General features: G+C 37.7%; 1 protein-coding gene across 2 annotated transcripts; it reads right to left on the bottom strand.

Moving 5' to 3' along the window:
* Nucleotides 1-385: 385 nt before the first annotated feature.
* Nucleotides 386-13,149, bottom strand: ZNF518A (zinc finger protein 518A). Of its 2 annotated transcripts, none has more exons than XM_050959283.1 (3): nucleotides 12,918-13,149; nucleotides 10,323-10,451; nucleotides 386-7,829 (listed from the first exon to the last, which is right to left on the bottom strand). In XM_050959283.1, the coding sequence occupies exon 3, from the start codon at nucleotides 7,702-7,704 to the stop codon at nucleotides 3,046-3,048; it is 4,659 nt and encodes a 1,552-aa protein (XP_050815240.1). In that variant the 5' UTR covers nucleotides 7,705-7,829; nucleotides 10,323-10,451; nucleotides 12,918-13,149; the 3' UTR covers nucleotides 386-3,045. The 2 variants fall into 2 exon arrangements, with proteins under 2 accessions (XP_050815240.1, XP_050815241.1); XM_050959284.1 differs by lacking the exon at nucleotides 12,918-13,149 and adding an exon at nucleotides 12,324-12,665.
* Between the last annotated feature and the right edge of the window lie 1,573 nt (nucleotides 13,150-14,722).

The raw sequence follows: 14,722 nt of genomic DNA, 5'->3' as shown, positions 1-14,722 counted from the left end.
TTTTTTTTTAAAATCAATGAAATTTGGTAACTGTGTGGCTGCAACCCTTGCCAGTAGGTTTTCAGAAAGATATTTACAAATGCATTTTATGTACCTCTTAACAGGATCCTTCATCTATAACACAAAGATGCACAATGAATGCTTTAACTCTGAAGAAGCTGATATTTTCCAGACTATCAGCCACACAATACTTATGAAAAATGTATACGTGTGTGTATAAATATAGTTCCCCAAAAAATCTGGACTGATACCATATTACAAAGTCAATCACTGCATCCATATAATTCTGGATGGTGCAGCAGAATGTGCCAAGGTACAATTAAATCCTCGAGTCTTTTGTAACCGGCTCATTAGTAGTTAGAGATATAAAATTGATAATTCATACTGAGTTTTATAAAGGATCAAAATTTAATGTCAATATTACAGGAATGAATTTCAAAAGCAACATAATTTTAGATTTACAACAAACATCCATATACCCACTCAGTCTGCTTAAGAGTTGCTTTGCTGCAGCAGGGGGCTAAAATCGCCATTACCATGTATGCTCTCATTTAGCTGCACTGCAGCACAAGCCACACAGAAGTAGCCCAAGTAGTAGATTCTTCATAAATTAGCATTAAAAAGCCAGGCAAGAGCCTCAGAACATTTCTTTTCTCCCCACTATATTAAAAGCTTTGCAAAATTAACAAATTGTGTGACAAATTCATTATGAGGCTTAAATTTCATCATGAAAGGAAAATATTTCAGACAATGAAATATTTGATCTGAAATGCTGCTCCATATGTGAATGCAAATATACATGTTTCAATCTAAATCCACTTATATACCCATTTATTACAGAGCTGAAGTAAAAACACCTCAAGAATAACGCAAGTCATTAATTACAACGTTTTCTACCACCAAATTGCTTATTTTCATTTCCAGTAAAGACTGCTGCTTTGCTTCTACATAACAAAGCAACACACTCTTAAACACCTTCAAAACACATACCAACGCATTTTTTTCATACTTCCTCTCTCCCCCACCAATGTAGGTGTCGGCATTATTCATGCGCAAAAAACACCTGCACTGTACACCAAAAAAACAAACAAACCAAAAAGTCACAATGAACAATAGTTTTAGCAGTCACTAGGAGCCACTGTGTGCTCAGCACTTTCTGGAGGAAAAACAAATAAACAAAAAGGGATGTTATTTTCGGACCTAAATATAAGTTTGGAGCTTAACTTTAGGCACCCATTTTTGAAAAATCTTGGCCAAAGAAAATATAAGTTAAGACAGTTCTAAAACTATTTGCATCTAACAACCTGGCGATGCTAAACTTTTTTGCAGGGAGAGTTTAAGAGGAAATTTCTAAGTTTAAACGTTGAAAGCACATACTTTTCCAGATATAAAGTACCAAGCCCTATTGAAACATTAAAACCATTCGAGACATTTTAAAACAGAAAACACACTTATTACACCTTATGAAATAGAAGTTTAATCTAGTCTAGTTTTGCTCCCATTGGGACTATGTTCACTGGACACAGGATCAAGCTCCATATTCATGTCAGAGTGACATTCATCCTTCTACAGAGAACCAGCCCAGAGAACCTATGTTCAGTTTAAGACCTCACAATGTTTTGAATGTGCAGAACCTTTGTTGAGAGCACAGAGCTGAATTTCATTCATTTAAGATTTCCAGCAACATTTCAAAAGTGAGTCAGATATTTATAGTACAATCCTGCAGTTCCTATGCAAGACTCCCAGTGATTCCCTAAGGACTGCAGGATACAGCCCTAAATGTAGTAATCTCTGTGGTTCAGATTGTGATCCTGGCTGTGTGTCCACATAGGAAAGTAAGGGAGCATAAACTCTTTTATTCCCTTGCATGAGCCACTCCTATTTACCAGTGGCAACAGGAGGTAGAGCAGCCTCTGCAAGGCTGTTAGTCCCCGTACAGATGGGTGGGCAGTGGGTAAAGTTTAGGCCTCCCCAAATACCAGACAGTGCAGTTGAGGAAGCAGAAAGGGAGAGTAATCTGCACTAGCTATAGGAACTGATTGTTTTCCCTGGAGCAAAGTCCTAGGACAGTGCAACTACATGCTGCCACTTACCTGGGATTTGTGATGGGGGTAGTACATACTGGGGCTAGAAAACACACATTTCTATAAACTCTCACAATCATTTTGTAAACACAGTTATAGCAAATTTAATATTGATGAGAATCAATACAGATTAGGAATGTTCACCGTTTTTAAACACCATATACATTATGAATATATACTGTATCTTTCCAACTGATTCCATTCTCAGGCTCAATGTATTAACCACAATTGTAACATGTTTTATTAATTTATATGAAAAATACTTCACTAAGAAAGTAGACAAACTGCACAGAAATAGTACAAGTGTCATGTGCATAGCAATACAGCTTAAAGCATTCACATATGGCTTTGTTTAAATGAAACTATTGGGGAAATGGTCCTATTTGGACCTATGGTTATACAGTTGACATAATGTAAACTGTTTCACATCTTTTAGGCACTTGCTAACAATAGTGTTCAATCCCTGAAAAAGCAAAATCAAAAACAATTCAAATTGAAAACAAAAACAAAAAAAAACCATGGGTAATAGCTGTGTGTAGTTGAAAAACCTTTAAATCAGTTTTAGTAGTGCATGCACAGAACTGAAAAAGGAAAGAAATTCTGTGCAAGATTTACAGCAAGTAACTGAGCAGTACAAAAATATTTACATGTTTAGGTTTTTAAATATGTACAGAACAAAAATCCTGCGAACTCATTCTATAGAATAATAAAAATATAGGACATGATAGTAATGAAAAATATATGCAGTTTTATGGTACTGTAATTGCAATTAGTTATACAACATCTAACCCACAAAGTTCTTTGTTGTATCTCAACATTTGATGCTATTATTTTGCATTATTTTAAAATTGTTTTATATTTATATACCATACCTAAGTAACCTGTGTATCATAATTCAACTTGGTTCTTTTTAAAACGAGTACTGTAAGGTATTTATTTTTGCTTTCTTCGCTAATCAAGATTATACTAATGAATTCCAGTCTCGGGTAGCTTCCATCAAATGTCTCTGTCCATGCCCTACCCAATTATCTTGATTGTCAAATACCCTACCACAAAACCAGCAACTAAAGTTAGCTTTCAGGGTATTATCAGAGGTAGTTTTCACAATCTGATAATTGTTTTTGCTTGTCTTTTTCAGTGTTAATTTTAACACAAATCTTTCTTTTACAGGACTAACAGGTTTTATCATCCTGTGCCTCCTTTGAGAGAGATCCTCAGTAGTAATGTCCAAAGTATTGCAATATGCTGGTTCCAGAAGAGCATCAATAGTTCTTTTTGACAATGAGACCTTAAGAACATGTCCTTTAAATTTAGTAATAGTTTTCATTACATTTACAACTTCTGGAACATCTGCATCAGGATGGTTCAGCACTACAACTGGCTGATTTCTCCGAGGACATTTTACAAGTTGTTTAGAATTAAAAGGAAGTAGTTTCAAAGTCCTCACAGTTTCCTTTGATGCCCTTGGTCTGTAAGGGCCACTTGATTCGCTAACAACTTCCGTTTGATTCTTTTCTTTGCACTTCCTGTGCAACATTATTTTCTTTCTAGGGGGTTCTTGGAAATCATCCTTAGTTTTTCGTTTGGAATTCTTGTTTCTTTGTGAAACCACAGTTTCAGAACTTTTATGACCAGTTTGTTTCAAGCAAGGTTTGACTTTTGAAAGTTTGTTTCTGGTGTTCCACGTGGACCTTTGGCTACCATAACTATTCCCTTTGTTAGCAATTACTGCTTGTGTAGAATTAATTGAATACTTTTGTGACCATGCCCCTGTAGGCTTGGTGGAACATATAGGTTCTACAGGAAGTACACAATTAGAGCTTGCCAAAGAGGGATTTGCTGGCATCAATCTACCTGGTAAGAATAAGGCATCACTAGAAGTAAGAATAGTCTGTTTCTGCCCTATAGCAGGACTTTTAAAGGACTGCATGTTATCCAATTGTAGTGAGGGCACTGAGTTGCTAACTGATTGTTTTAGATCAGTAGCTGCATCAGAAGTAGAGGTCTTAATTTTCAGCAAAAGCTTTTGTTGCATGGCTCCAGTTTTCTTTGGCTGACAATTTTGATTATAAGCATTTTCTTGAACATTATGTTTCTGTACCACAGGCTTGTTTGGTGTCATACATTTCAGAAAAACTGCCTGTCGTCCATCAGGCAAAAGCGCATAAACAGGCTGCTTCTGTGGAATCTCCTGTTGTTTTACTGACTCCAAGGAACCAAACACAGTGCCGTGATGTTCTGGTAACATTTTTTCAGAAGAAATTCCTTTCATAGAAGAATCAACTGAATTTGTAATTACAAGAGGTGCTTTGAATGGCACGCTATTTGACAAATCACTTACTGCCCCATCAGACACAATGCTAACACCAGAGGAATTATTTACACTTCTAACACTGTCATTTTTCAACTCGGTCTTTGAAGTTGGTACTGTTATTTTACGATACTCTTTAGATGTAACTCTCCCTAAAATCTGAGAGCTATCACCAGTGACATTTGCAACTGTGCCAAGTGTCCCACTACTAAATGTCAATATCATTCCAGGTCTTTTATTTAAAAGGAAGGATGCAGGTATGCTTTTAGTCAAATGAACCTCTGATGAACTTGCTGATGGAAGAGGTTTTCCTGAAACAACTTGTAAGCTTGGTTGGTTAGCAAGATGCAAAGGTACAAGAAACCCTGGTGGAGGTGTCTGAACTAAAAGTGTTTTCTTCTGTTCTGGAAGAACTGGTGAGAAGCCGCTAGGATTCTGGGTTGCAGATCGCATCCTATCTTTTACCAACTGCTGTGTTATGATTGCATCTGTGTGAGTTTTAAGCAATGTACCAACACCCGCAGTTCTAGATAACTTATCCGTTTCTTCTGCATCAAGTGATGTCATTGGTGCCTGTCTTTCTTTCCCAAAACATATACCTTCATTTATTGTGCTACATTTCATGTTCAACTCTCTCTTAGACATATAAACACCTACATTAGAAGAACTGGCTAAACCACGTGCAGTGGAGTCTTTTAAGTGTGTAAAAGTTTTACTGTCTGTCTGATGACATGAAAATGACTGATCACAATGAAGTTTTACGCATGTATTTAACTTATTGTGAGATTCTTGCGGAGTAGTTGATTTTACTCTTAGCACATCTTGAAGTAATTGGTTTACTTCAGGTGACAAATAATTGGATGCCTGTTTACTATGTAACGAGAAAACTGATGTGATTTTAGGCATAAGGGATGAATTAGCACAATCTGAAATATTTTCTGCTTTAGATTTCTCAGCTACATTTTCAAACACTTGATTTATATTAGTGTCCAAATACTGTTTGCTACCACCATGCCATTTTTCCATAAAACACTGTCTGTCAATAACACATTTAGATTGGTTTCTTGAAGAGACAGAATTATTCTTAGTGTTTACATGTCCATAAACTGAATTAATATTTAACTGGGATGATACACATTTTTCGGGATTTAAACCTCTCACTGACTGTGAAAATGAGGCTGTAGAGTCACTTCTCAAGCTGTTTTGAAGAAACATTTTGCTGGACATAAAGTCTTTAGGTTTGTCATCTGTTGGCATCCAAATGCTACATGGATTATCAGAAGAGTCTATTTTAGAGTAATTATGAAAAGGCAGTAGTCCCTGGCTAGATGAATCAACTGATGGATAGTAGACATGATTAGGTCCACCGTTATTGCTCACTCCACCATTTTGTATTTTAGGGAAGGGCATTTTCATGGGGTCATAATGAAGTGTATTTGTAACTGTGGGAGATAATACCTGAGGACGACTATGAGCAATACAACTTTCCCATGAGAGAACATTACTCCTAGTTCCAACCTTTGTCACCAAGTCACATGGAGGTGCAGTTGATCCAGGCTTCATTGGCAAATGAGTTGCATTCTTTCCTATAACTACAGTGGGAGATTCTATAGTCTGAGAAATAGTCTTACCACGTGATAAAGCATTATTTTGTTTTTCTGCTTTTGTTTTTCCTAAACAAGGAGTAGAAAATGAAAATGGAGTGGAGGTTAATGAGTGAAGAGAATTATTCTTCAGAGTTTGCTGATTAGTTACATGTGATGTAGCACTTGAAGATAAGCCAAAAGTATCAGCAGTTTGTAGCAAAGAATCAGCTGAGGCATCTTTAACACCATCAGATTTTTGTCCCGACAAATACACATTCTGTTTATTTGTAGGCAACAATTTTATTACAATATGCTGTTTTCCATCCACCATCTTAAATCCCATAAATTTAGCACTGTAGTTTGCTGGAACAGATATTTTATTATTTTTCACCATCAGAACTGTAGGTCCATGAACAGCATTTTTCAATAATCCCAAACCAAAACTTGACCCATCTTCTGCTTTATTGTATTGCATGGTAGTAGGAGACACTGTTCCACCTTGGAGATTATGCTTTTCATTATGTATAATTTGATCTTTTTCTTCATTCATATGCAGCTCCTTTACAGACTGGTTTAGCTCTTCAGATTTGGGTTGAATTTTATTCAAATTCCTAAGCACTTGTGCATTTTGCTCTTCAGTTTTGTCATTTCCATTGTTAATTCTTTTCCGTCTCCAAAGTGCTTTCCTCGATGCTCCTGTTTTGTACCTTCTCAAAATAAGCTTGAGCCCTGCTGGAGTCTTTACTATTCTTTTTTCACATTTATCCTTCTCCAGTTTATCTTTTGCATATAAGTGATCTCTATGCAAAGCTATTACATGCTTTAAAAGGTAATCCTTCCGTGGTGCACTATAGTTGCAATACTGACAACTGAAAGGAAATGCACCAGTGTGAACAAGAAGATGCTCCTGAAACTCCCCTTTTGTAAAGCTGACATGATGGCATTTGCCACATTTATACTGGATTTCGTTATGTCTATGAATGTGCTGAACAAATGTGCCCACATCTCGGGTAGAAAACCCACACTTTTCACATTGAAAATGACCATTTATACAATGCTTTGATGTGAAGTGTTTTGTCAAGTCCAACAGGGTATATATATGTTCATCATTACAAATCTCACATTTTACTAAAGTGCTGCGATGGATGCGGCGATGTTGTTTAAACAACTGGAAGTCATTGGCTGAAAAATTGCACATTTCACAAGGATATGAAGGCAACTCTCCATAGTGTAACAGTTGAAAGTGTTTCTGCAGATCATTCGGGCTATATCTAATTTTGTCTCTACATTTTGTACAGGTGAAATTCAGTATCTTTGCTGAAGTTTTCAAACCCTCTTCTTCAAACTGCACTTCTGGTTTGCTTTGCAAACTGTAGCTCTCTGAACAATTTAGATGACTTCCATTTACTTTCTCTTGACTTAAAGATTTTCTTGCAGTTTGCTGTTTACACTGAAATAATTTTCTGAATCTATCAACTTCATTTTTCAATACCACTTCATTTGGAATGTTCACTTTGGGCAAATCAATTTTCACATTTTTCAGTCCACAAGAAAGACTGACATCTAAAATCAGTGGTGGAGGCATTACACTTATAGTATCATTCACCAATGCTTTTTCCACAGCATTATCTGGAATACAAACACAAAGTTTCTTTGCAGCAGCATCTTGTAATAAAGTGGTCGGCTTTTTATCACAAAAAGTTTGTTCCTTTTCAGATGGCATGGTTTTAAAAATATTCTTTATTTTGTTTCAGGGAGATCTTGTGAGTTTTTGTAATTTTTGCAGCAGACAAGCCTGTTATGCAGAAATATCTTCAGAGTTCCAGGACTTTCTCCATTTTAATTTCCCTGAAATTAAAAATAGCACAGTGAATGCTACTTTTTAAAAGCTGATTCAATTGTAACATACTCCTTACAAAATTATTTAAGTATAGTTTATGAGCCAGCATTTTAAATATATTTTAAACTGTTTATTACTTTTATATATTTGCATTGCATGGTACCCAGGAGAAACAGCACCAATACAAAAACCGAAGTCTCCCTCCAACAATTAAATTAACTTTATTTTTATGAAACTTTTTTGGATCATTTGGGCATTATATTTTGAAAAATATATTAAAATATTTTTAAAGTTGTACGTGCTATACCTATTGACAAAAGAGAAGAATACACTTTAACAGTTCACAGCTACATCTTTATGGTTTTTGTTTTCCTCACAACATAGCTTTTTGTAAACAGAAGTCTTCAATATATGTTCATATTGTGTAAGCATCAGAACTTCTGAGTGCCTTTTTTATTAAGTCAGATTTTATTATTTACTCAGGAACAGATAAACTTTGGATTCAATCCATATAAAAATAATTAACTTTACTATGACATGGGTCATGAAAAGGCATCTACTGTATTATGAATTAATTCCTAAAGTACGCAGTGAAATTTGACATCATTAAAATATGAAAATGCCCCTACTTTTGTTAAGTTTTCACTACTCATACTAGTAGCTAAACATTGTGCAACAGAAACCAGTATCATCTAATCTTGGAGAATAGCCAGATTTAAGTTTTACTTTACAAATGATGTGGACAAAAAATCTGTATCAATACAAAGCAGCACAAGAGGCTTCACTGGCATAAGGTCTGGAAGCTCAAGTCCATGTTTGGAATCAAGGTTCCCACATGGCAACATAGTATCAGGTCCAATAGATTGTCACAGGAAACCATTTTCACTCCTTAAAGGTAAACTGTAAAAAAAAAAAAAAAAAAAAAAAGGGGGTTGCCCTTCCCTGCTTCTTCAAAATCTATAAAATTCTCTTTCCTGCTTAGTTTTTTTAACGTTAGAAAAAATGATGATATCTTCACGTCCCTCTTTTCTGGAGTGTTTTAGCAAAATTTTTGGAGATGTTGATTGAGTAGTAGAGTCACAAAATACTGTAACATGAGCAGCAGCCTCCACACACACATGCATAACGACACAAGGTGATGAGGATACTGAATCACAGATCATTTCATTGATTAACGTTCAAACTGCAAGAATGAGTTTTTTCATCCTCTCTTGGTTAGGGGTATGCAAAAGCTACAGTATAGGTAACAGGCTCTGACAACAGCACAACTGAGGTTCTCCAAATATTTTATCATAGTCCTCTAGCAAGAGAAGACCCAATATTAAACACGTTAAAATCAAGCATCAAGATAGAAGCTGAAGAAAATTCCAAGGCTCTATTTACACATCAGAGGAGCAAGAAAGGCAAAAAAACATGTTTACACATATTCTTTATTGCACACCTATAAAAAAATATTATTAGGATTACTAAACAAGTCTTCCAAATAATAAAGAGCAAAACATTTTCCAGTATTTTATACAACTTTTCAATAGTAATATATTATATGCTCTTATAGTATAGTAATAGCAGTATTTTAGACTGAATTAAAATTCAACTAACAGCGTTCCTCAGTTAAGTGAATCACAGAGTTTTAAATTACACATTTGGTGTTCTTAAAACCAATAAAAATACCCAACACACACACTTAGAAGTCTTTGGTAATGAAGACCAATGACCTAGCATACAGAAAAGAGGAATTTTATTTTTAGATAAGCTACTGTACATTTCCTGTTTATACTCACAAATGTGAGATTAGTCCATCTGATATTACTCTGTTTTGTGCCATCACAGAAGCACTGCATATACACTTCATTGTTACTAAAATAAAAATATACTAATGTTTCCTCTTGTCAACACTAAGATCCACTGATGTACTGCTATATAAGTAGAGAAAATAATCTAGCTCCCAAACAAAGCATGGGTGACAAATTATGGCTCAGAATTCTTCACTGTAGCTGGATATTATTAATAGACAAGATGCAACCCATTCAAATTATTATGTCCCAGCATGCCATGCTCCATCCTGATGCTAGTAGCCAGCTGCTCAGATGATGATGGAGCATTATACTGAACACTGAGACCAGTAATAACTACAGACTGCATTTTGCATTAAAAATGAAGGCAGTATGCTGTATTTTATGCAAAGGTGAACTTCAGGTTCCTATTATGGCACCAGTGTGGTCCTGAGTTGGGCAACCTTTCATTATCTGGATAAAACACAGATGCTCTTGGCAAAGTGTTTGCCAGATATATCCAACCAAGGTAAATTCTACTTAACTTGTAACTTGTGTGGTTAATTAGTTTAACATTCATATGCTAATATAAAACTGCCTCACTGTATAATAGGAAATTTTTTCTAAGTGTAGCTCTCCACACAACAAACAAAATTCTTAACTAGTAAACTTACAAAATAGAAGCCCAGTGAAATTTTTGTCTTTTAGCTAGCCATACATTGAACTTACTCAGTACGGAAAGATGAGATTTCAAATCTTCATTTGCCTTTTCAACATTTTTCTTCCACAAGAATGAAAGGCATAAAAATACAATGATCAGAAAAGGCCACAGTCAGGAGAAATACTTAAGAGAAGGATCTAGAAATAAAAGGACAGAGATTTTAAAGCTGTTAATACAAGAATTTCAAAAACAAGCATAAATTCTTCACAATCTGACATTGTGTGTGTTTTTAGCCAAATGAAGGATGGGACAAACTCTTACATAACAAACATGGTTCTGTCAAGAAGAATGGAGTAATTTGTGATATGACCTATAAATCTATGAGTGGAATTAACATAGTTGGGAGAGTACATTTTTGTTTTTTGATTGCCATCGATTTCTTGGGTACTTCTAAGGTGCCTATAACTTTGGTAACCAAGTAGCCAGACATGATAGTTATCAACAAACCACAGAAAGAGAACACTACGTGGCACCACAGGGCTTGTATACATTTACAACGATGCAGCTGCAGCACTTTGTGAAGATGCTACCTAGGCCAACAGGACAGCTTCCACCTTCCCAAGAAGGAAGAAGCCCTCCCATCAACATAGTGCTCTCTACATCAGGAGTTCAGTCAGTATAACTCCGCTATTACACCAACATAAGTTTGTAGTGTAGACCAGGGCTCAGTCCATTGATTTCTGAATCTGCACCAACACCACCACAAAGTTTAACTTTGGCCAAGCCATACAACTATTTCTGGAGGATTTTGAAAAAATGTTTTTTAAAAAGAAAAGGGGGGGACATGAAAGGAATGGGAATTAGTCTACCCACCACCATTTGAAAATAAAACTGGATTGACATGTCTTATATTTTATACCATGAGTAAGGATCCAATCTTGAAAACATTATGGATATGCTTAACTTTACTCAGATAAGTAAGCAGTTTCTAGATTTTTCTAGGCCCCAATCTTGTTTTGAAGGACTTCCAGCTTGCCAATATGTTGTTAAAACATGATGTAGGTGAAAACAAAAGCAAGCCATTGAATACAAAGAAGAAATGACCCAGTTTAATCTGATGATAATCAAGTATTCTTATTTTTAACATAAAAAACAAACATTAGTCCTTTGTACACAAATTTAACTCCATGTCCATTGAAGTTCAAAAAAAAAAAACTATTATACATTTTCATCAAATAGTAAGGAAAAAAAATAAATTTGAAATATAATAAGGTTACAGCCAATTAATATTGTCAAAGTCTTGCATAAATTTTGTTTCCACTATCTTAAATTTTCTAGTTTAAAAATAACTTTCACATTTTTGGTCAAATCTGCAAACTTTCACTTATTTAAGCAGATCTTTGACTTCAACGGGAATATGCACGTTTAAGAGCTTACAGAAATAGGGTCTGATGTTAAAGTATATTTGAGCTCTCATATCTTTATTTTATGAAAACAAAGTGAAACTTGTTAAATTTGAACAAAAATCTGAGACTAAATTATGATGGACATTAACTGAGAAAGGTTTATTGTTTATAAAAGCATCTTATGTTAGAAATACAGTGCTATGCAATCACCATAAAATACCTACAATTGCTTTCTTGAGCTATATTTCTAACAGTCTATAAAAAGCTTTATTAAATATATTATTAGCACAGCACAGTGTACACATTTTAGACACTCTAAGCACCACAATTAAGTAGCTCTTTCTAAAGGCTACCAGCTGACTACTCTACTCATGGTAAGACATAAAACCATTGTGAACAGTTTTCTAGTCTTGGGTATAAGCTCTCAGGGAAAAAAATGTAATGTGTGAGAGTGCATACACATATATGGTAGACAAACAGGGCTGAAATACAAACCCCAAGGTGTAAAAACGTGTTTAGCTACCTTTATGAACACTTCTGAAGTAGTACATTTTAAACTATTACCAGCCATTACTACAAGACACTCTAAGCAAAAGTGGGCTGGGGGTGGGGGGACCCCCTTTTCTGAGGCACTGAGACGAGAATCCCTCCTTGTAGACTTACTCAAGCTTCTCAGGCAACTCAGGCTCTGCTGAGACCCAGGGCACCTAATGGGCAGTGAGTGGTCTCCCCCCGCAGCCAGTCAGCTATCCTCAGCCTGATCCCCATCAGGGTAGGCAGTGCTGGGCAGCCCCCCACACCTGGCTGCCCCGCTTCGGGGTCCCAGGGAGCGGGGAGTTCCCGGGGACGCTGAACTTCCGCTGCTGCCCACGGAGATGGCAGAGTTGCCAGGCGGGGACTCTACTGGCCCCTCAGCCAGGCGGAAGGATACACGGGCACAGACGATGGGAGCCCTGCCATGCGGCAAAAGGAAACACTTAGTGCCCGAGGAAGGGGGCTCAGCCGCCTTCCTTCTTGCTTCCCCCTCGCCTTCCGCCACCCACCCGGAGCCTGGGGCCACCCCACAAACTTTCATGGCGGAAGGCGCACGGAACTATTTGATGGCTCAGCCCTACAGCAGGACGGCTTCCTGCCCCCCCAGGGAGTCGCCTCCTGCTTTCCGCAACCCCCTCCCCGTGCACGGGGCCGCAGCCCCCTCCTTGGGGGCCGCACAAGAGCCCGTCCGCCCGCTGGGGACCGTGCCCTGCGCCCACTTACCTTGCCCGTCTCCATAGCCCGCCGAGTCACAATTGGCGGCCATAACAGTTTCCATCCGGGGACTGTGGGGCTGCCGAGCTGAGCCCAGCCCAGCAATAGGGGGTGGGGGTGGCGGCGGAGGGATACGCGCTTCACCTGGGACAGACGGACGGAGGCCGAGGAGGCCCAAAGGGGGAGTGTGTTTTGATGACCCTCCAGGCCCCCAGTTGAGGGGAGTGGGAGGTCGCCTGGCTGCCCCCCGTGCCCTTGTGCTGGCAGCTCTATGTTGACTGAAGTAGCTGCACGGCTGAGATCCTGCTATATATGAGGCAGCAGCATTGAAAGCCCCATACACCCTCCCTCCTCCTCCTCCTCTTAGGGTGACAGATAGCAAGTGTGAAAAATCAAGGCACTTTTTGGAGTGGGCTATAGTTGCATATATAAGACAAAAACCTAATATTGGAATGTCTGGTCACCCTGTTATCCTTGTCTATGAGTGGAGGGGCTGAGATGAGGGGGGCATGGCACAGGAACATAATACATGACCCACAGTTGCAGGGCACCAACCTTCCACACATCCTCTGACAGCCAAGTACATACCCCTCACCCTACACACAGACACACACAACCCCTTCAAAGCCGCAGACTGCACCCTTTTGAAATGGGGCCCTAACCCTGATGGATTATATGCGCACTAACCCCTGACCTATCCACTGCCCTTATCCAAACTAAGGTCACCTTCCTTCCCCTCCCCACAATACACGCCAACCAATTCTGTTTTTAGCAACAGTTTGCCATTCACCAAAATGAACCTTTTCTGTGGCCAGTGTACTTCAGTGGAGTAAAAAGTTGTATCTCCATTTTCCTCACCAAGTATTGCTATTTATTTAGCAAGTTTATAATACCTTCACAGAAACACACATGCACCCCATTTCATTCAGATTCATTGAACAATGACAGGGTACTCATTTTCATGCAGACATAGATGAAGATATGGTTTCTGCTTCAAGGAGCCCAGTGCAGATACAGACTATGCAGCTCACACGCATTAGCACATTAGAAATACCTGGCATAGATAAGATATTTTTACACACTCAAGGTAATGTAGCAACCAAAGCTGAAAGGTTCTGTGGAAGAAATGTGTCTTCAGAGAGTTGTTTACTTCACTAGAAAAGGGAGACTGTTCCATGTATAAGGGTTAAACTACAGTTGCCATTTTCATAACAATTATTGTTAGTAGAGTGTTGTGTTTGTGGTGCTTTAAAAGACATAAAAAGGGAAGATCCCTGTCTGAAGAATTTGCAATCTCAGACACATACAATACAATAAATTCAAATGCAAGAAGGCGAAGAGGTGTGATCAATGACAAGATCAATATAGGAAAGATTAGCGGAAGAAATGAAATTTGAAGGAAGAAAGGGCATGGGAAAAGGGATGCTGTTCCAAACAGAGGAGGCCACGAAAGAGGGGGCAAAGGCAAGAGGAAGGAGTGAAAAGGACTGATGGTGTTTCCAGTTGCCTTCGGTGAGAACAGAATTGGACCCAAAGGGAACTATTCAATTAAAAATATGACTACACTAAAATCAGTACAGTGGCACAGCTTTTGTAGTGTAGACGCTTTCTACATTGATGAAAGGTGTATTTCCATCTATGTAGGTCAGTGGTTCTCAAACTTTTTTTCGTGGACTACTTGAAAATTGCTAATGATCTTTCCAAATGTTGTTTGTACCATTAGGTATCTATTGTAAAGTGCTTTGGATAAAAGCACTATATTAAAAAAACCTTAATAATAATTAACTTTTTTTGTTCTACAAATAAAAGCATAC

The sequence above is a fragment of the Gopherus flavomarginatus genome, chromosome 6 (assembly GCF_025201925.1).
Source record: "Gopherus flavomarginatus isolate rGopFla2 chromosome 6, rGopFla2.mat.asm, whole genome shotgun sequence".
Classification (NCBI taxonomy): domain Eukaryota; kingdom Metazoa; phylum Chordata; order Testudines; family Testudinidae; genus Gopherus; species Gopherus flavomarginatus.
The sequence above is the reverse complement of the archived record's forward strand: the minus strand, read 5'-3'. Positions and strand labels throughout refer to the sequence as shown.